The 20,209-nt window shown below is 45.6% G+C and overlaps 1 protein-coding gene and 1 long non-coding RNA gene across 3 annotated transcripts; one reads left to right on the top strand and one right to left on the bottom strand.

Annotated features, from left to right (window-relative positions):
• Window positions 1-191: 191 nt before the first annotated feature.
• LOC135391670 (thioredoxin domain-containing protein 11-like) lies at window positions 192-19,465 on the top strand. Of its 2 annotated transcripts, XM_064622008.1 has the most exons (10): window positions 192-821; window positions 2,429-2,878; window positions 2,937-3,002; window positions 7,020-7,133; window positions 9,736-9,939; window positions 10,288-10,479; window positions 12,251-12,363; window positions 12,442-12,522; window positions 14,416-14,711; window positions 18,977-19,465. In XM_064622008.1, exons 1-9 carry the CDS (start codon window positions 399-401, stop codon window positions 14,708-14,710), a joined length of 1,938 nt encoding a protein of 645 aa, XP_064478078.1. In that variant the 5' UTR covers window positions 192-398; the 3' UTR covers window position 14,711; window positions 18,977-19,465. The 2 variants fall into 2 exon arrangements, 1 of the variants encoding a protein (XP_064478078.1); XR_010422077.1 differs by lacking the exon at window positions 18,977-19,465 and having other exon boundaries at window positions 12,447-12,522; window positions 14,416-14,523.
• LOC135391671 (uncharacterized) lies at window positions 10,060-16,381 on the bottom strand. The gene is made up of 3 exons (XR_010422078.1): window positions 11,767-16,381; window positions 10,598-10,790; window positions 10,060-10,539 (listed from the first exon to the last, which is right to left on the bottom strand). It is a non-coding gene; the product is annotated as an uncharacterized LOC135391671 (long non-coding RNA).
• Window positions 19,466-20,209: the final 744 nt, after the last annotated feature.

Raw genomic sequence — 20,209 nt, 5'->3', positions numbered from 1 at the left:
TTTATTGATAATGTATCAATAAAACAGTACACTCAGCAGCAAATATGATGACAAATTTATATTTATAACGAAATGGGAGCACACAGGGGCCAGAATTTCTCGCAATTCTAAACAAAAGCGCGTCAAGAAACAGTACTACTAGCGCCGTCATTCGTGCCCGTACAAAAATTTGCGCACGGTCAAGCCTTGTTTTGCAAAGACAACAACATGGCGGCTCGCACAGAAAAATATTGACGGTTGTTTTGAAACTTCCCACACATCAACATTCCAATTCACAAGTATTTCGAAGTCCGGCAAGGTGGCAGAGCCACGTCTGGTCACTGTCACAGCGTCGTCGTCAGCTGCGTTAACGGCGTGACCGCTGTCTCGGCTGTCTCACAGCTAACGATGACGTCACGATGGAGGTGGCAGCCAGTGATGCTCCCGAGCCGCGCGTTGATCCACGTGGCGAAGACACAGGTGACGATGCTGCAGCAGCGTCGACGCCACCAGCCGAAGTCCCTACAACCGAGCGCGGGTTAATGGCAGCTCTGGCTCAGGGCTGGCGCGAGCTCTGCTGGCTCCTGTTGTTGGTGCTGCTGAGCGGCTGGGCAGCCCTGCAACAGAGCGGCCTGCCCCCTCGCACCAGGTCGCCCAACCCTCCAGTGCATTTTTTCTACGGTGGCGGACACCTAGTACAAGATTTCTATCAAGGACAGTTGGCAGAGCTACGGTTGAGTGACCACGATGTGTCATTTCTCTTTTACTATGCCCCGTGGGACAGGGACAGTATGCGCGCGCGAGACATGATAGCTGAGCTGTCACGCAAGTGGTACAAACAGGTGAGCGCACGACAGGCGAGCGTGACGTGCTATTGATGAGTGTGCGACTTTGTCTTCCCCAGTGCGTTGCACGAAGGGGGTAGTCAAGCGCAGAGATTTCCACACTGTTGCATTTCGATTTTATTATAACCCGAATTGTTAATTGTGAAAATTAAATGTTAGTCGATATGGTGCGTTTAAATTCGTCACTGATCATGCACCCTACCCGCTTCTCTCTTGTAATGATGTAGAACCGCTGCAGGCTCTGTTAAAAAGCATGCCGTGTGGTGTGTTCCTACATGACAGTTGGGCAGCGTTCACACAAGCAACTTTTTCCAGCAACTATGAGCAACTTTCGAGTTGCTGGCAGTCGGCTGACACCAGCAACTCGAGTTGCTCAGAATCGCTCCCCAACCGAAAACTTGACAAGTTGCTCGTGCACCAGCTGATCAGTGAGGGCAGCATTGCCCACGACCTACTAGATTATAATGACCATGTCACAATCGGCAACCCATATGAGGAGCCCGTCGGCACGATCCGCTAGGGGCGCTACTCATCGGCCCGCAAGATCTACGTCATGATTGGACAAAGGAAATTTGAATTTTGAACACGCGGAAGCAGACGTACGGCTACCGTAGCAGGCAACAGCGACAGCTGCTATGAAAACGAGTAGAATGATGATGATAATCAACTTCAGAAAGAAGCATCTCGCGTGGGACATTCACCGCTTGTACAAAAATACAAATGTCAGCTGAAGTACAAAGTATTGCAGAAACTGAGGAAGCAATAACCTGCCGATGAGTAGCGCCACCTCTAGCTTCCAAATGCGGCGCTGGGAAGGGGTGCCTGTGACATGGTCGTTATAACCTAGTAGGTCGTGCTCTGATGGTATGATGTGATTTTGTTTGTGTGTTCATGGGTTCAAATCCTGCAGGTGCAGTGGAGACTTCGAGACTTTTTTTTTTTACTAATGCCACACAGACATATCAATGGGCATTTTTTGAAGATTACGATCTTTTGACATAAAAACAGGCTAAGATTTCGTAAACAGCAGCTAAAGAAAAGGCACAATCAGTTGGATTCGAACCCACATCCTCAGTTTGCCTTAAGGTTGCCTGTGGGCGGAGCTACCGAGCTCCTACGTGTGAACGTGTTCTCGTAATTACTCGTAAGACGTGGGTTCGTGTTGCGGGGAAAAAGTTGCCCCGTGTGAACGCAGCCTTAGAAAATCTGCCAAGCAACTGGCTCAAGCAGTTGACACATGTGCATGAGACCTCCCACGCAAATGGGAGGACAAAAAAAAAACTTAGCAAGGACTGTTGAGCCACAACACTCGGTGACTGTGTGATAACATGGATCGTCTCTCGCAGGGCTGTAGTAATATGGGGGGAGGGGGCCTAAAGGGGCGGCCGCCCCGGGTGCCCTCGCCAGAGAGGACACGGACCGGCAGGCCCTGCCAGGTTGTTTGTACAGTAAGCAGGAATGAAGAGAATTCGAATTTACGATATCGGTAGTGGTGGGGGGGGGCTTCATGTTTACCCTGCACCAGGCACAGACTGGCCTTGCGACGGCTATGGTCTCTCGTGTCTTTGTGAAGGACCTGAAAGAGTGTATGCTTCCGTTCGCAGGTACACTTTGCAGCTGTAAACTGTTGGTGGCCCGAAGGAGAATGTCGTCGGTCATACCATCCGTCTTCTTACCCCGTGATTGCGCTGCACGTGAGAGGTGTGGGCAACATCCTCTACCGCGGACCCCTCTTCCCTGCACAACATCTAGAACAATTCCTCATGGATGCTATGAGGCCCCTTGCGTACCTTACCACGGCAGAACAGATGGGAAATCTCCTGCGGAAGCATTCTGCCGTTGTCGTGGCTATTCTCGAAGAAGGGCTGCCCGCTTCACCCTTGTACGAGAGCAGCGGATATCGGCAGTATGATGCGTTCTACGTCCTGGCAACTCTGGCCCTGAAGAATGACCCACTTCGTGAGGTGGCCTTCGCTGTAGTGACCAATGCTGAGACAGCTCAGAGCCTGTGTTTTTCGGACTCGCTTGCAATGTACAGTTGGAATTCTAGTCTTGTGAGTTTGCTGCCCTTATTGTGCGATGAGCTTGGTCTTACAGCTGTTTCTTTTCCAGGCATATAATGGGGACTGGGCTGATACTGGTAAAATTCTATCGTGGATCTACAAGAATTTACGGCTGGTACGATTGAGTTCCTCCTCCCTCTTTCTGTGTTTTGCTCTTTCACGGTCCGTGTGTTGTCTGGGCCCCATCCTCAAGTTTTAATTGCCTACACGGTACTGCTTGCTACCTGCATTGTATTTTGTTCATTTATATGTGCCCACTGACAGCCTTGAACTAAAGGGTGGTGACAGGCCCGATGTGCACCATTGTCAGTGGGGATTAAACCCCGAAAACAAACTTGCCAAAGCACAAATTCAGCCATTGATGCAGGCACTGGGGAATACTAAGCACTCCACATAGAGCACAGCTGCTTAATATCTGGTATTCATTTAATATGGGTAAGACTGTCAGTTTTCCGTGAAATTTTGCAGAATTCTTTATTAATCACGGAATCCTTCATTTGGCACAGATTTTCACGGAATCCCTTATTTTAAGGGGTGTGCGAATATTCGAGTTCTCGAATTGGAATCGAACACCCAATATTCGGGTTTCCGGATATTCGACTATTCGCCGAATACGAAGGACGCCTCCCATAAGTGGGCTTCACCTGATGCTTCCCTGCATGGGATGAAGCCTGCTTTACGAAAGTGTCCATGCTGCAGGACGAACACCGACAGATTGTAGTTTAACGTTAGTCCAAGTTTATTGTGCATACTTATGTGGTTTCGTGTTCCGTCGTTTTTGATTTTATGCCTAGGAGGTTGCCTTTAAAGTAGCACAGAAGGCACACACCCTGTTTTTTTTTTTTTTTAACACCCTGTTTTCTTCCTATAATAATTTTGATGTACATGTTTAGCAAATATAAATCAGTGTTCCCAGTGTTATTTTTTCACAAGTCAAAAAGTTGTTTCACAACCCCCTTAAAGGACAACGGAAACGAAATTTGTCCATTGCAAAAAGGGGACCGAACAAGGTGTAAATATTATGTAAAATTACGGTGCCACTAGTATTTTACAAGTACGCTGTGCGGATGGCCATATTTTTGACGATTACGAGCGCGCTGGGCCGCCCACCCGACACGATCGCCCATGGAGCGCGCCAAGCATTGCGGGAAAATCTGAGGAGCGCGTGACGTCAAATATCTCTCGCGCTGCATGTGCGGCTGCCCGGCACAAACACGGCGAATTCTGAATAACGCCTGAAGATGTTTGATTCGGAGATCTCGTGGAAGTCTGAAGACAATATATCCTATGAGAGATGGGTTCGTACATGCTTCTTCGTCTCCGTTCTTTCCCCGTAGCAGGAATTAGACGTACGCCGAAACACCAAATGAAATGAAGCGAAATGAAAGTCAGGAACTCCAACAGGAGAGCCAACGTGCGTCACTTCCGTGGTCTGCTACGGCGGCGCGGCGACGCTCACCAGGGGCTCAGAGTGCTCCACGGCCGAATTTTATATCGCGATTGTGGCGGCGTTTCAACTAATATACGCAAATCTAAGTCGAATTCCGGATTGTTTTGGTACATATCGCAATATGAGGCAAATAGCTTTGCAGCCTATTTTCGTTTCCGTCGTCCTTTAAAGGGACTATCGCATCCGTCCCGGTCGATTCTGAAACTGTAGTGCTTTTTTACTCCGCGTTCATCACTGATAATAACGCCGAAAACCCGACGCGAATTGGCAGCGTTGTTCCTGTGTAGTTTGATATAAAACTTGGCAAGAGCAGACGACGCATTTCTAGATTCCCTCCCTGAAAACGTCACATGGACGAGGCCAATCACTGTGCGCCCTTTCACATGGAGAATACCAATCACGGAGCGGCCGGAGGGACCTTGGTAGCCTTGGCAACCAACCGACAGGCAGGCGGGCGAGGCGGAATGCTAGGGGTCGGCGTCTTCTCTGTTACCGGCCCGCGGAATGTTGTTTCTGGTTAACGTTGAACGTGTCCGTACAGCCAGGAGCATAACGCCGTGTTTCACGTAACATGGTTACGTCTGCACTCACACTCGTAAGCAAAAGTCAGCGTATTTACCGAGGACTTTTCACTCAGTATATTGCAATGCGAACGACAAGCAGACGATCTCGGAGACAATCGCCTGCGCTGCGCTCCAGTTCGTGCGCCTGGCTTACGTCATCATCGTCGTGGCTGCAGATGGAATGCGGACCTTTAAAACTCGTTTACTTAATATGTAAGCTGTTTTCGGAAGAGAAATTTGGCAAAGTTGACTCTGAAGCGGTGAGGAACATTACCCTTTCGGTATCGTACATACGTTCCTGGATGCGATAGTCCCTTTAAGCTTCTTCAAATAATTGCCTGATCCTGGCTCCTCACAAATCAGTGAATTATTAAGCCTGCAAATTTAACCGCTTACACAGTACTTGCAATGGCAGTGCCAAGACAACTGGAGTGGTTATCTCTTGTGCATAGCCATGTGCACAGTGTAGAGCAACATGCACCGGATACGCGTGCGCATGAACGTCAACCATATCAGAAACAATTACTATCTTGCACAAGGTTGCTAGTCAGATGGCAGGACGCTCTGGAAGTGGATCTAAAAATGAGTGATGACGAACAGTAAGCTGATGGGATGCAGTGACCCACATACCCAACACGTATAGACCGATGTACGCACTTCATTTTTCTTCCATCCAACAAGTTGAGGTCGCTAAACCCTGTAGGTGAGATGGAGGCAACAAAGATGTATGTAGTGTGTAGTACTGTCTACTGCAGAAACAACAGGCAATTTCACAGATGATTGCATGGTGTCCAAGGCACATGGGAATATATACAGGGTGTCTTTTTTTAGGCGATACAGATTTTTCATTAAAAAACTATACTGGCTATAGACATGCTGTTTTCACTTCTATCATCTCTGTGCCGGCGGACGTTCTTGGCTCTATGTTGCTCAACCACCAAATGACTAATTACCTAAAAATCGTTAATTAACTTTTTAATTATAAAAGCTACGAAGTTGTCCCAATGAGAACATCTATTCCTTTCGGTGACCTTATATCGTAGCCGTTTTCAGAACAAAAATCAGTTCGGTAGATTGTCCGCAAAAAATTCATGAAGGAACACCATTTTTTTCTTTCTTTCGTTTATTGCGCACCTTCGGAGACCGTCTTTCCTTCACCCCCAATGTGGAGAGGGTGAAAGAGCACACTGTTGCCTCTTGCGTCCGGGGAAAAGATTTAAAGAAAAGCAAACAGAAAATGCAACCAAAGATAAGGGCAGTTCCGATAGCCTCACCCGATACATGTGTTTTTGTTTTGTTTCCGCAAGTTCAAGCTCATCTTCGACGCATGAGGCGGCACTGTGGCGGCATCTTCGACGCATGAGGCTCCGTCACCCTCTCACATTGGGGGTGAAGGAAAGACGCGTCTCCGAAGATGCGCAATGAACAAAATAAAGAAAAAAATGGTGTTCCTTCACAAATTTTTTGCAGACGATCTACCAAACGAATTTTTGTTCTGAAAACGGCTACGATATCAGGTCACCGAAAGGAATAGATGTTCTCATTGGGACAACTTCGTAGCTTTTATAATTAAAAAGTTAATTAACGATTTTTAGGTAATTAGTCATTTGACGGTTGAGCAACATATGGCCAAGAATGTCCGCCGGCCCAGAGATGATCGAAATGAAAACAGCATGTCTATAGCCCTTATAGTTTTTAACAAAAAAATCTGTATCGCCTAAAAAAAGACAACCTGTATAGGAGAAGATCATAGTTAGGAAGTTGTTTGGGGCCTCTCAGTTTGCACACCGCACAGCAAAAATAAGCAGCTTGATGAGTGAAGCATGGGCCATGTTCAAAATCTTATGTGTCACAGTTGCCATCTTTATGTGCGCGTAACTGTGACAGGTATTTGAATACGACGTAGAACTCTTCGGCACATCACCCATTTTCAGTTTGCAGACGATATGCAGGAGAGAGTGCCATCTGCTTTGAAATTCTCTGTTGACGGGAGCAACACCAATCTCCCATAGCAGTCTGCATCGCAACAGACTTCATGATGTGTGCCTTTAAACATGCCCGTTGTTTTCAGCCTTGTTAAATGTCGTGCCACGTTAATTGTTCCTTGAAATTTTTTCAGGCCGTACACTGGCTCTCGCCATCGGGTGTGAAGAGCCTGGCCCTCTCGCAGGTGGTGGAAAATTCTTCAACTCTCATATTGTACGCGCCACGGCCCAGCTGGGAGTACGCTCTTGTAAGATCTTTGTGCCCTCGCAGGTACTTTTGTTGTACATAGAGTGCCCGTACACATAGCTTCTTTGTTGATTGTGAGTGCTGGTGGAGATTTGGTGCATGAGTTAGTATACCCTGAGCCTTGTGTACTGTGGTTAAACCCGTAAAACACATTTTCACTCCCCGCTTTGCAACGTTGTCACTTTTGGTGAAGTCCGTAAATGAACTTCAGAAAGTGCAAATTCAGCCTCCATTACCGGCATCGGAGACCACAAACACTGCACATCCTGGCGTCAGCACCTTTTTTCCTGAGTTATGCGATTTCAGTTCACATTCTGTGCAGCCACTTGGCACCTCCTGTTCAACTCAAGTGCGAGAGGTGATCTTTTTTTATTTTCCACCCAATGTCCCACCCGATATTACTGATTTTATGGTTCATAAAACGACCTAATTTTGGCTCTCAAATTTAAAAGGAGCAAAAAAAGAAGTTTGAAAGCATTGAAATATTGTGCAGCAATCATTAGGACATCGTGGGGATGTTGGAACATCTCAAAATGTGAGCAAGGTAGAGTGCACATAATGCTAACTGTATCTTGCAGTAACATAATGCTAATGTATATTGTAGCTGACAGTGTAAAACAGTTTCATCTTCCGAGAGAATAAAACAGGGTGTCTACCAACCTGGAAAACAGGGAATAGTCAGGGAATTTTGATGTGACTGGAAAAGTCAGGGAATTGTCAGGGAATTTGGCTAAAATGCAGCTGAAGTCAGGGAAAATCGCAGACAAGTGCCGTGATGATGCGTGGCGAATCGCGAGTGCCGACCGGTGGTTGAGAGACGATGCTGCAGCAACGTTACTGCGAGTAGCAGTTCACCAGTATGACAAGCTCTGACGCAGAAAAGTAGGGTAGCCTCACTAATATACTTAATAAATGGTCTGTTTTATGTTGGATCTGGTATCAAAACGTATGAGCAGGCACCAAGTTCCCTTTTGTTTTTGTCAGGGAATTCGCTTGAAATAGTCAGTGAAAACCTGGAAAAGTCAGGGAATTTGAAGGCTGCAGTTTGGTAGACACCCTAAGTTTCAATGTCCTACAAAAAGACGAAGGCACAGATGACAGTGTTGTCTAGTCTTCCCGAGTTCGGAGCGTCACCCCCTTCTGCACACGAACCAGGCAGTGTGCTTCACTGAGGGTCGATTCACACGATGCAACTTTAGTTGCGCGCAACCAGGTTGCGCCACCAAGTTGCACCGTGTGAACGGCGAAACTCTAGTTGCGCAACCCGAGTTGCAGGAGTTGCAGAGCGGATCACTTCACGAGCGATTTCTCCTGCAACTCTAGCTGCAACCTGTCAATCACACGGCTCTGCCTTGCAAGCGCGACCAATCAGGAAGACTTCGATGTGTCAGTTATTGCAGCGGCGGTACGCGAGATGATGAAATTATCACTGACCAGTGGAAATTATGCAAAATTATCACACTCGCGAGGGGTCAAAGTCGCGGTACGATTGGACGAAAATGATGACAATGATGTTATTTCGCGCCATCTGGCGAGCTCGGTGAGCACTACGGCATTCCGAGTTGCTCTCCGTATGAAAGGGACCTTTTTGGTGCAACTTCAGTTGTGTGCAGCTGTAGCGGGAACAGAGTTGCAACAAAAAGTTGCATCGTGTGAATCGACTCTCAGTGTTCATACCTCAAAAATAACAACTGTTTACTATATACATAAAAAACAAGTAGGCTGCACTTCTTCAGGTTTGAGGACCTGTTACAAGTGGTGAAGCATGTATCAAAAACCAAGTCACATGGTACAAGAGAAAAGGGTAAGGGTGAAGAGAACTACAAACGCAATACAAATATCAACAAAAATGAAAAACAAAACGCAATCAATAGGAGGTGTCCAGCCACCTCCTATTGATTGTGTTTTGTTTTTCTTTTCTTTTTTTTTTTTTTTTTTTTGTTTTAGGAGGTGTCCAGCCACCTCCTATTGATTGCGTTTTGTTTTTCATTTTTTTTTTTTTTAGGAGGTGTCCAGCCACCTCCTATTGATTGCGTTTTGTTTTTCATTTTTGTTTATATTTGTATTGCGTTTGTAGTTCTCTTCACCCTTACCCTTTTCTCTTGTACCGTGTGACTTGGTTTTTGATATATGCTTCACCACTTGTAACAGGTCCTCAAACCTGAAGAAGTGCAGCCTACTGCACGAAAGTCTTGTTTTTTATGTATATAGTAAACAGTTGATGCTCTTAACCGTCTTTGTTATTTTTCATTCTGCATCGCCGGAAACTTGTACATTGTTTTTTTCTTCACGTTCTACGATGTTCGTGCCTCCTCGGAAAGTGAACGGGCCGCTTGCGAGCGAACGCCTCCTTTACGGACAAACATCGTGCTTACGTCATACTAGGTCGGAATGTTCAGCTGTCTGTTACGCAAAGCTGCAAACTGTTTCCACCAGGTTCTGCGCAAAGTTGCCCGGAAGTCCACTACATTTGTAGGCTGAAGGGCAGGGCTTCTCCTCGAGGTGTTATGCTGGCTATGGTTGCAGAGCATGTTGCATTTCAAGTTATGCTTCATCTTTTTTTGTTTCTCACAGTAACAGTGTATGGTGCACTGCATGTGCAGTTGCAGGAAGTGGCCCGTGAATATTACAGCTGCGGTGACAAAGTTCTCTGGGGACTGGGAGCTCCCCTACGTGGGATGGGTTGCAGCTACAACGGAACCCTTCGATTCTTGGCCATCGATTCGGACACTTACGAGCAATTTGTGCCGCCTGGGGTCCTGGTCCCGGGTGTACAGCGCTCCGTTGCAATTATCTACGCTGCAAAGGTAAGCATGAGCCATCTGCTCAGTTTGTCACAAGTGGCGCTCTCCGACCACGACCCAGTGAGACCCATTTTCCCTCGCGTTACTCGTGTTCCTGGCACTTGCCAAAAAATGCCAAAAAAATCATTTAAAAACAGGTTTAATCAGGGTTAACAATCATACACAAGATCTATGTATGTGGAGTTTAGTTAATGGCATGCAGTAATAATCAAATGATGAACGGAAGCCAAATTCATCAGTCGTTATCTCTGCATATTAAAGTTTGAGTGGCTTTCCTTATGGTATTTTCCTTTTTCTTTCTGTTTCCATAATTTTTCTTTTCTCTCGTATTTCTCTTTGCTCGGGTTACAGAAGGAAGAGGAGTACGTGCTGGAGAGTCCCGTGAGTCGCGCATCCCTGCAGCAGTTTGTTCTGGACTTTACATCCAGATCCCTGCGGAGGCACCTGCGCTCGGAGGACCTGCCAAGTTGTTCAAGAGGTGCCCCCGTGTGCAAGTTGAACGGCGTTGCACTTCAACATCTACTAACGAAAGACGTGTCACAGGTAGATGTTTATGCACGCTGTTGAGCCGTTGTCCTCAACCGAGGTTCCACGAACTTCGTCCTGAGGTTACATGAACAAGATTATCTCCAGCACCCATGCGTGAAACGTGACCACCTACCAAGTCTCGCCCGCTGAGAACCTTGGTATTGGACCGCGCTCGACATTTGATTGTCAATATTGGGATTAGCATCGAGATTGCAGGACCAGGTTGCCACGGCTGATGCTCATTGTAAAGAGTAGAGCTGTCAACTGTGAGGTCATCGGTTGGCTAAACAAACAACCTAACCCATGAAAGAACTGATGTTCTGAGGCTGGAACAACATAGAAGGGACAAATACATACAGAGCCTCAATTTGCCTAATAAATTAACAATGAAAGATGAAAGTCACTGAAAAGGTTAGCCAGCTGTAGGACTGGAACCCACATCTTCTGGATTGCCGGCATCTTCTGGATGGCAATCCAGAAGATGTGGGTTCCAGTCCTACAGCTGGCTAACCTTTTCAGTGACTTTCATCTTTCAACCTAGCCCAACGTTTTTGTCTACACCATGAAACGTGGATCTGAAAAAATGCCACGTAGAGCGTTAATGTGCTGTGCCACAGGAGAAGGTCTAACTAAATTTTAGCTTCTTTAGACTAATTTGTGTAATTATGATATAATTGCAAAAAAAAATTACCCTTGTGTTTTTGGGATTTATTTTTCTGAAAAATATGGCAAAAATTTGGCTTATTTCGGGAGCTGTTAAACTGGGGTAAAAGTATGGTCCCTTGGTAAAACCTTGCGGGTGCAACTCATGCCTAGCCCTGTGTCAAACCCAAAATTTATTTTTGCGCATGAGCTCTAGGGTTGTTTGACAAAAATTGTGAAGGGATTGTGCTAGCTCCAGTAACACCTCCTTAGAACAAGCCTGACATCATTTCTAATTTTGGCCAATGACATGCCTGTCTGAATGGCAAATACTGTATAAGTAGTAATTTTTTCTAAGCACTTAATTTTTGTGAATGCTTTTTTTTTTCTTTTGCAAAATTAAGTCCCACAAAGTAAGTGATGCCTAGGGTCTTATGATTTTTCAAATTCGAGGGGGAAAATCTGGCGCTTTTTACACACGAGAATTCTGGGAGAAATCGTGTGCTACGATCCCTGTTTGATATGTCATCGAGCAATTTTCGGGTGAAACGAAAGGCATATGAAACAATCCACTGCTGTGACACTGGGACAAGAAATAAGAATCTTTATATTTCTACTTGGAACTGGGACAGTGAATGACCGCGGTATTCAAACACTTACCTGAGCTCCACAAAAGCTTGTCTTTGACTCCTGCAGGAGGGGATTATAAAAGGAAGACAAAACAGGTTGTCACGAATAGCTCTCTTCGCTGATATTACGATTCACTTTTCCGACGGTTTACCTAGAACGACATGTTGAAGGACCACAAGGATTTCGGGTAGATATGGGGTTTTACCTGAACCCTTGAAAACTTATTCGGAGAGGGGGGGGGGGATGAAAAATCAGGTTTAACCTGAGAAGAACCCTAGTGATGTCCCTATGAACTGCGTATCGCATGACGAACGTACCACAAAATATTCTGCCCCCATCCAAATTTGCCGGTTATTAAGATCGCAAAATCAGCTATTTATACACTACTTGTTTTTCCATCCCCTTACGTCAATTTGCGCCAAAAACCTCCAATTATCATCATCACCATCCCCTTACATTGCACTTGTTATCTGGACCGCTTGTGGCCGTAGTCACATACGAGCCTATGTTTCAGGACCTTTTCGTTCTCTTCTGTGCATCCTGGTGTGGTTTCTGTAAAACCGCAGTGCACTTCTTTGAAGCAGCAGCCAGGGCATTCGCTGGCACTTGGGACATACTCTTCGCAAGGTGCGTGCCAGCAGTTACCCCCTCTGGTGCCTTCCAGCATAGTGCAGCCAGACTGATGCAAACTTTTTTTACGTGCAGAATAGATGCCTCCAAGAATGACCTTCCTTGGGAGTTCACTATGGAGCGGTATCCAACCATCATCTTCTTTCCTGCCCATAGGTAAGAATCTTCACAATACAGTTTTTTGTTCGAGTAAAGATTTCTGTTTGGCTGGCTTTTGAGCAGCTGCAAAAGATTTGCTCAAATTTTAGATTTGGATTACAAAGTCAGATTTGGTAATAATTACAGCCGGATACAATAGAGGTAACTGTGATATTTCCGTTTTTTATTTGCTCTTTTCAATGCTTTTTGTGTGTGTGTGTGTGCATGTGCGTGTGCGAGAGCATTAGAATGGAAGCACACATTGGAGAACATCTTGTGACCCAAGTACGTACTTTTCTATGATTGGACCCTGAAGTTTTCGGGTTTTATTTTTTTCCAAATTCGGGTGGAAAAATTACCACCAGACTGAATTTGGGGATAAATCGGGCTCTATTGTCGAACAAACGTTCATTGTACAGCCTGTCCAGAGTATCAGACGTTGAGATCAACCGTGTATTTTGTGAAAAATTAGTATGTCATTGCCGTGACGTGCCTAACTTATGTGCAGTTTTGCGGGTAGAAATCGGGTTTAACCCGAAACCGGTGAACCTTGATTCGGGGTGCAAATTCGGGGAAAAATCGGGTTTACCTCTAAAACTTCAGGGTCTATCTATGATTAATGGTGATTTCAGCCAGCCGTGCCCGTGCAACGCAACGTCGTGTGTCAGCGCGGTTTCAGTGTACAAAAATCGTGTCCATGTAGCCTACACCGGTTGTCCAGCTGAACTTTGAGCTGGCTGTGCCCAACCCGATGGCAAACCCAAACGCAAAAATCACCGACCCAATTCGAGAAAGTATTGGCCACCTGGTGTGGAAAGTATCCGTACCTTTTTGCTAACTCCAATGGAGACTCCAGTTGAGCGCCCGGCTTTCATCTGGCAACATCGTTGCCCATCGCGTCTTCTCCGTTAGCGGAGTCCCACGTGACATATCATCCGACCGCTCCGACCTTCGAGAAAACACAAAGGAGGGAGAAAGAAGACATCTTCCCATCTTCCAATTTTCCCCTCTTTCGATCCACCTCACATGACTTCTCCACCACATCACCCTTTCCGGATGCCGGGGTCGTCGTTAGGAAACAAGTGCCCTCTCCAGAACATGACATTATTGCAATTTGTAGGTTTATGATCATGTCACTCGCTCGTCGCACCATCAAAACTTGTGGAGGCTCGGCAGATCTTCAGAAATTGACAGAAATGCACACTGTTAGTAAACAGGATTGAAATTTCGTGTATAGAATCCTTAAGGCACCTTCTTTTCATGGACTAAAAAAATAAACGCCTTTTTCGGAGTCCGGAGTGGCGCTTTATGACAATGTACCATAGCACAAAGGACATTACAGAGCATAACTAGAGATGCAAAATTTCCGGAAATTTTGAATCTCTTGAAAGAAAAAAGGTTTCTTTCGGGGGGGTTTTCCGAAAAATTGGAAAAAATGGAAACAAACGTGGTTACTGCTGAGTCGAAGCATTGCCGGCCACGCCACAGCGTACAATTGAGCTAGAAGCTTTAGCAGTGTTCATCCTCTAGGCATAAATGCAGAGCAGAGCATCCCGTGAGACTGCTGTCTACTCAGCGATAGGTAATTAGAACAACCCGACCACTCCGACCAGAACTCCGACATTATGTGAACGCGATGGCGATCGCTTGGAGCGGCCAGACGGAGCTCTAAGTCGGCGGTTGTTGACGGATTAGAGGCACCTAAGACACTGTTGGCGGGTTGGAACGCATCAAAGGCACGCAAATGTACATTCTTGAATTATGTCGCCTGGAAATTTTGGGCTATTTTTCCGGAGACGAGGAACCGAAAAAAAAGATTTTTTTCCCCAAAAAATTTCCTCTTTTTTTTTTTCGGGGCTTCGCATCTCTAAGCGTAACACGCTATTCCTGTATCTCTCTTTTCTCTGCTAGGAGGAGCGAGAGCAGCGTGTACAGAGAGCGGCCACTGACCGAACTCGGGCTGGTGCAGTTCGTCCTGGGACGTGCACAACCTCCAGTTGTGCTTGCGGGAGCTCTAGCATTGTGCACACGCTCAAGGGCGTGCATACTGCGAAACTTAGTCCGAGTGGCTCACAGGGTCCTGTGCCTACCCGAAGAGCCCTGGGAAAAACGCAGGCAAACACTCAGGAAGGCAAGGAAGATGAGAGACCAACTGACCCATGCCCTTCTCTTGCACACTCACCACACAGATACGCACAGCTTGTGAGGTAATGTGTGTTGTTTTTTTGGCTACCGTAGCATCGAGATTTGTGGCGATGCTGGATTTTCGTCCGAAAATTGGTTAGCGGTATTCAACTGAATTGAATTGTGACCTGCAACAAACTGAGATCGGATGAGTAGAGATCATGTAACAGGTACAGTCGAAAATCGTTAATACGACCGTGGCCGTTCCGGTGGATATTGGTCATAAAGCAAATTGTCCTATTAACGAATACCACGTGTTACAAATCTTACCATGCTGTATACGTAAGCTTTGAAACGTAGAAAATTACGTCAGCTGGTAACAGAATACGAATTTGAGGCATTTTAAAAGAATGAATAACACTTTTTATAAAAGTCTGACAAAGACATTTGCTTAGTGTAATTCTCAGTCTGACGTGTATCCGCTTCTCCATTCCGGAATTCAGCTCTGTTCGTTTGCGCTTCTTCTCAGACATGATCGATGAATGCCATATGACTACAGCAGATCGCTATGACCATGTGACCGAGGGCACTGCTCTTTTAACCACATCAGACAAGGACATCACTATCGTGAGTCACCCCAAAAGCATGCCCGTATTTTGACCAATATATAAGTCAGGAGAACCGCCGTTTCAGAGACCAGAGGTCGTAGCAATGAGGGTAAAATACACGTGTTCGACACTGGTTGTTGCCGAAAACACCTGTCATATAAACGAAATGTCGTATTGACGAACAAGAGTTACATGCGGAGTCCATTGGGATGGAACAGTTCCCGGGAATAACGGTCATCAAGCGGGGCTGTCATATTAACGAGGTTCGAGTTTGCCTTACTTGACCGTACCTTACTTGTGAGCTGGCTGTCTGTTCTTATGTGAGCTTACCGTATTTACTCGCATATTTTGCACCATCGTATAATTTTCGCGAGCATAGTTTAGCACTACAAATGACAAGAAAACAAAAAAACGCGTAATTTGCGCACACGCGCTTTCGCGCGCAGATATCTGACGCGCGTCTAAGTCTGGCGAACATAGTGTGCTTTTGGCTCTCAAGAACGACTAGCAGAGTCTTCCGGCAGCGTCTCGATGTTTTTACCCGGCATATGAGCGGTAGTGGGCCGGCATTTTGTGTCCCGACAGTCAGTGGCTGCGCGGTATTTGGGTACTCCTTTCGCGCTTGTGCAATGCAGTGATAACATCAATATCGACCGTACCGAGAGCCTATATGACAGTGGTTCTAAAATTTTGTGTCGTTTGAATATCGTAACGAACGTTCCCGCGCAATTTGTGAACCCCCTACTTTTCCGAATCTTTTTTGGGGGGAAAGCGTGCGCAAATTATGTAATTATATTTATTTATATATATATGTTTGTAAGTCAAACGTATACTCCGTTACATTCTCATACTGATATACATTACATACAACCATATATATATAACATACACATTATATATACAACCATATACATTACATACGTAAGTCAAACGTCGCCATGCCAGTACTGGACAGCTGTTTCGGCCTTCTTGGGCCTCATCAGCAGTACGCAGGCAGGCAACGTTTGAGCGGATGGCGTCAGAAGGTCACATGGCACGTGATGCCTCCCGTCAGGGTGTCCTAAGAGACCTCTGAAAGCCCAGAGCAAAGCCAGTCAAGTGTACAAGGAAAAAAAATAGCAGGAGATCTTTGGCTGCACGTATAGCATATGTTTGTAAGTCAAACATTGCCATGCCAGTACTGGACAGCTGTTTCGGCCTTCTTGGGCCTCATCAGCAGTACGCAGGCAGGCAACGTTTGAGCGGATAAACAGGTAAATGACACTAGACGTATTTGAAATTAAAAATTACAGATTAAGATGGCTTCTATGGCTGCACGCAGTGAAACAGATACTCATGGAACGATGCGACAGCACCAGAGGACACATGTTTCGCCGTGTTTGCGGCTCGTCAGCTCTGAGTAGCTGCGCATCGTTCCGAATTGGCAAACCAGGGGTCGCTCAGCGAGCGATATACACCTGGGAGGGTGACTGAGTACTCCTCAATGCCACAGTGCAAGCCAGTGAATTATAATGAGGGGAAAAAAAGCCATTAAAGAAATTAAAGCCATTAAAGCACCGTGTGTCAGAATTTTTGGCGCACGTCAAAAGAACCTCTGTTGGTCGAAATTATCCGCAGTCCTACCTCGCGGCACGTGCAACATGTCCCCACACTGGGCAGGCAACATTATTTACCATTGACAAGGTGTGCACTGTAACCAAACGAGAGTACATGCTCATGCAAAACTTTGTCGTGCGCAATGCCATCCCACGAAGTCCTCTCACTTGGTAATTAGAGATCTACATGTTTCTGTGCTACCGAGAGTCATCTTCATTCATTATCCCACGTGATTTCATTTGAAACAGCAGTTGCCGCACAGTGGTTACCAAGTGGGCCCAATTAGCGCGTGAGCCCACTGGAAGGGAAATGCACTACTTCAGGTTACGCGTTAAGTTACTGCTCAAAATGTACTGCTAACTACTAATATACTGCTAACATCAAGTTACTGCTACCAGAATACTCCGAAAATTGATACACTGCGATCCCGTACTCTAAGGGGACCAAATATTTGTCCGAATGAGGGCTTGTTGCACTGGCAGCACGGCTGCATTGGGGACACGTCATGACTAGGCTTCCGACTTTTTGGATTTATCCGATAGACTCCGATAAACTCTGATTTTTCCAACGCCCACAGGGGACCTTAAGCTTTTCCCGTTTCCATCTTCCTTTCTCCCCCTTCTTCCATACCTAGTTTTCGACTTCAAACTGATTCACAACTTATAAAAAAAAAAAAAAGGTCAGAAGTGGTAGCCTCCTTCAGGGTCGCTGGACGCATGAATGGCCCAAAAGGAGGATACTACGCACACTTGTCCCATCTGTTCCATGTATCCTCGACCCTAGTGACTCTAGTTGACCCCGGGTACTGGGCTAGTTTGGCACAGAAGAGTTCTGTGTTCGTCACAGCTGCTACTCATTTTGAGCCTGGGCACCATTCACAGTTTGTGCAAATACGCTTGTTTGTACTTCAATAGCTCTGGGTATTGAAATATCCGTGCATTACATCGTGTGGTCCCAGTCACTTTTGCACATCTTTCATTGCATTGCCTCTGCGATGACTGCTCCGCAATACTCCGAAATTGGCGCCGTTCATTTTTTAGACTTTGTTATCCTCCGAGAAACTCCGAATTTCCGAAAAGTTGAAAACTCCGATAAACACCCTTCGAATTTTCCAAAATGAAAACTCCGAAAACTCAGAACCCTAGTCATGACCCACTAGGCCTTGCCAGATGTTTGTTGTCACGTGATGGCGAAAGTATAAGAGTAAACATTCTTTGCAAAATATTTATTTAGAGGAAAGCAGCTAATAAATTTGTAATACACGTTTGCTTACTTTCCTTCACCGGCGACTGTCCAAATGTTGTTTGCGGTGTTAAGCCTAACCCAATGGCGAACCCCATGAACGCAAATATTGCTGACCCGAATCGCTGCCTTTGTACGTATTGGTAGTGTAGTCCCTGTAGTCCCTGGTAGTGTGATCCCTGAAAAACAGCATGGCTTGCTTTACTGACGACAAGTAAGCAGCATCGTTCAGTCACGTTTGCACACACCATATTACTTGCTGCTCTTCCCCCTGGTACAAGTACTACCACTTTCAAGAGGAATGGACCAATAAGTTATAATAATATGCAAATGATATAAGTAGAGCCTGAGGTTTTTGGGAAATCTTATTTTCTAAATTCAGGTGGTAAAAATTCGGTAAATGAACATGTGCAATAAATTCATGCGAATTCGGGTAAGAAAAATCTGAAATCAGAAATCTGACTCAGTTACTCAAGCTAACTATAGTGGTTTGGTACAATGGTGATATAGCTGCGTTTACTGCCAAACAAATAAGTTACTGCATTCTAGTCCAGTGAGGGCAATTTGCTGGGTAAAAATCGGGTGTCACCCTAAAGAGGCGACCTTCAAGCCAGGGATGATTAGGGTTAAACCCTAAAACCTCAGGCTTTAGTTGTAAGTAAGCAGCCCAACAGCCGATGCATAGTCGGGTGCTGCCAAGCAATCTCGTTGGAATAAACCGTTGTGCACGTTCATACGTTCGAATTATCTATTCTGGGAGAAGCGGCACTATGAGTCGAATAGTGCCATCCATCTGGCAACATTGTCACTGCAGCTCACCGTCACTGACGTCAGTAAGGGACAGCACAACCTCTGAAGTGTGTATGCTATGTGCTCATTCGGTATGTTCATTCACGTTTCAGATCTCGATGCAAGATTGTCTAAAGCACAAAGTGTTGATGCTACATTCCACTCAGGAAATCCTTCGCCCAAGTGCCACGAAACCGTTTTGAGTGCGACAGACTTTGTAATGTTCTGTAGGAAACCTCGTGAGGACACCAGCGCAGCACTGGAGAGAGAACGAAAGTACCGTCTCGACAGCTAGAACATCAGACTTGAAACGGAAGTATCATGCTCTTGGACACATCGTCACCGGATACCCTCTTTTGCGTGATTTTTTTGCTCCATCACGCTTCACATCTCTGAGCATAGAAATGCAAGTATAATATAAATTTGCAGAAATACCCGAGTTTCCCTGTTGAGTGGCTGCAACCGTTAAGAACTTGCTCAAGTGCATCAACTGTGATGGTCATTTCAAGTTTGTGAAGTTGCAAAATTCTTGTGCACTGTGCAGCGGATGTACAGTATATATTGAAATAAATACTGCATCTTTTTGGTGTGGAAAAAGATAATCATAAGAAGCATGTAAGAACATGTGTTTGATGTGAATAAAGAATGAGTGAGAAAAACAAACATGTATGAGAGCTTGCGTGCATGCTGCAAGTTTGAAAGTTTTTCAATTAATGTTCATGGTTAGGTCTCCAAAACTCAGTGTATGAAGGAATATGAAGCTTGTAAAAATATTAATAAACTGAAATGCAGTAACAATAGCTTTCTCTTACATGTTTATGTTATGACAGAATGCCATATGTGCCTTTCAGGTGTTTGCTCACCCACCTAATTATCCATCCCCAGGAATCACCTACCATATGCACCTAACAAGGCAAGCTATAATCTTAAAAAGAGCTGCTACGGGGTCTTCTCCATGTGCAGTACATGTCTCATAAAGCTAACTCGAACATGTTGCATGTTCAGTCAAGTGTAGCACAAGTTAAAGAAACAGGGCCCGCTTGCACGAAACAATCCTAAGTGTAACACTTGGCAAGTGGTGCACTAACGCGATAGTGCACTAAGTTTAGGGTTGCGGTTAAGTGGCTTGCACGAACACTTCGACGACCGCCCTAAGTCGGGTATTCTAAAGTGGATCGTGGCTACGAGCAGTAGCAGTTTTCGGAGACTCTCATTGGTAGAAAGAGAACTTCCGGAGTTCATCCCAGGAAGTCGTGGTCGTGCGTCACGGCATGTTTGGATTCTGGGAAGTCGTCTGCTTCTGCCGTCGCACGTAAACAGTTTGTAGAACCAAAATAAGGTATTGC

The sequence above is a fragment of the Ornithodoros turicata genome, chromosome 4 (genome assembly GCF_037126465.1).
Source record: "Ornithodoros turicata isolate Travis chromosome 4, ASM3712646v1, whole genome shotgun sequence".
Taxonomy (NCBI): domain Eukaryota; kingdom Metazoa; phylum Arthropoda; class Arachnida; order Ixodida; family Argasidae; genus Ornithodoros; species Ornithodoros turicata.
Note: the sequence above shows the minus strand (reverse complement) of the source record. Positions and strands in the feature narration are given on the sequence as shown.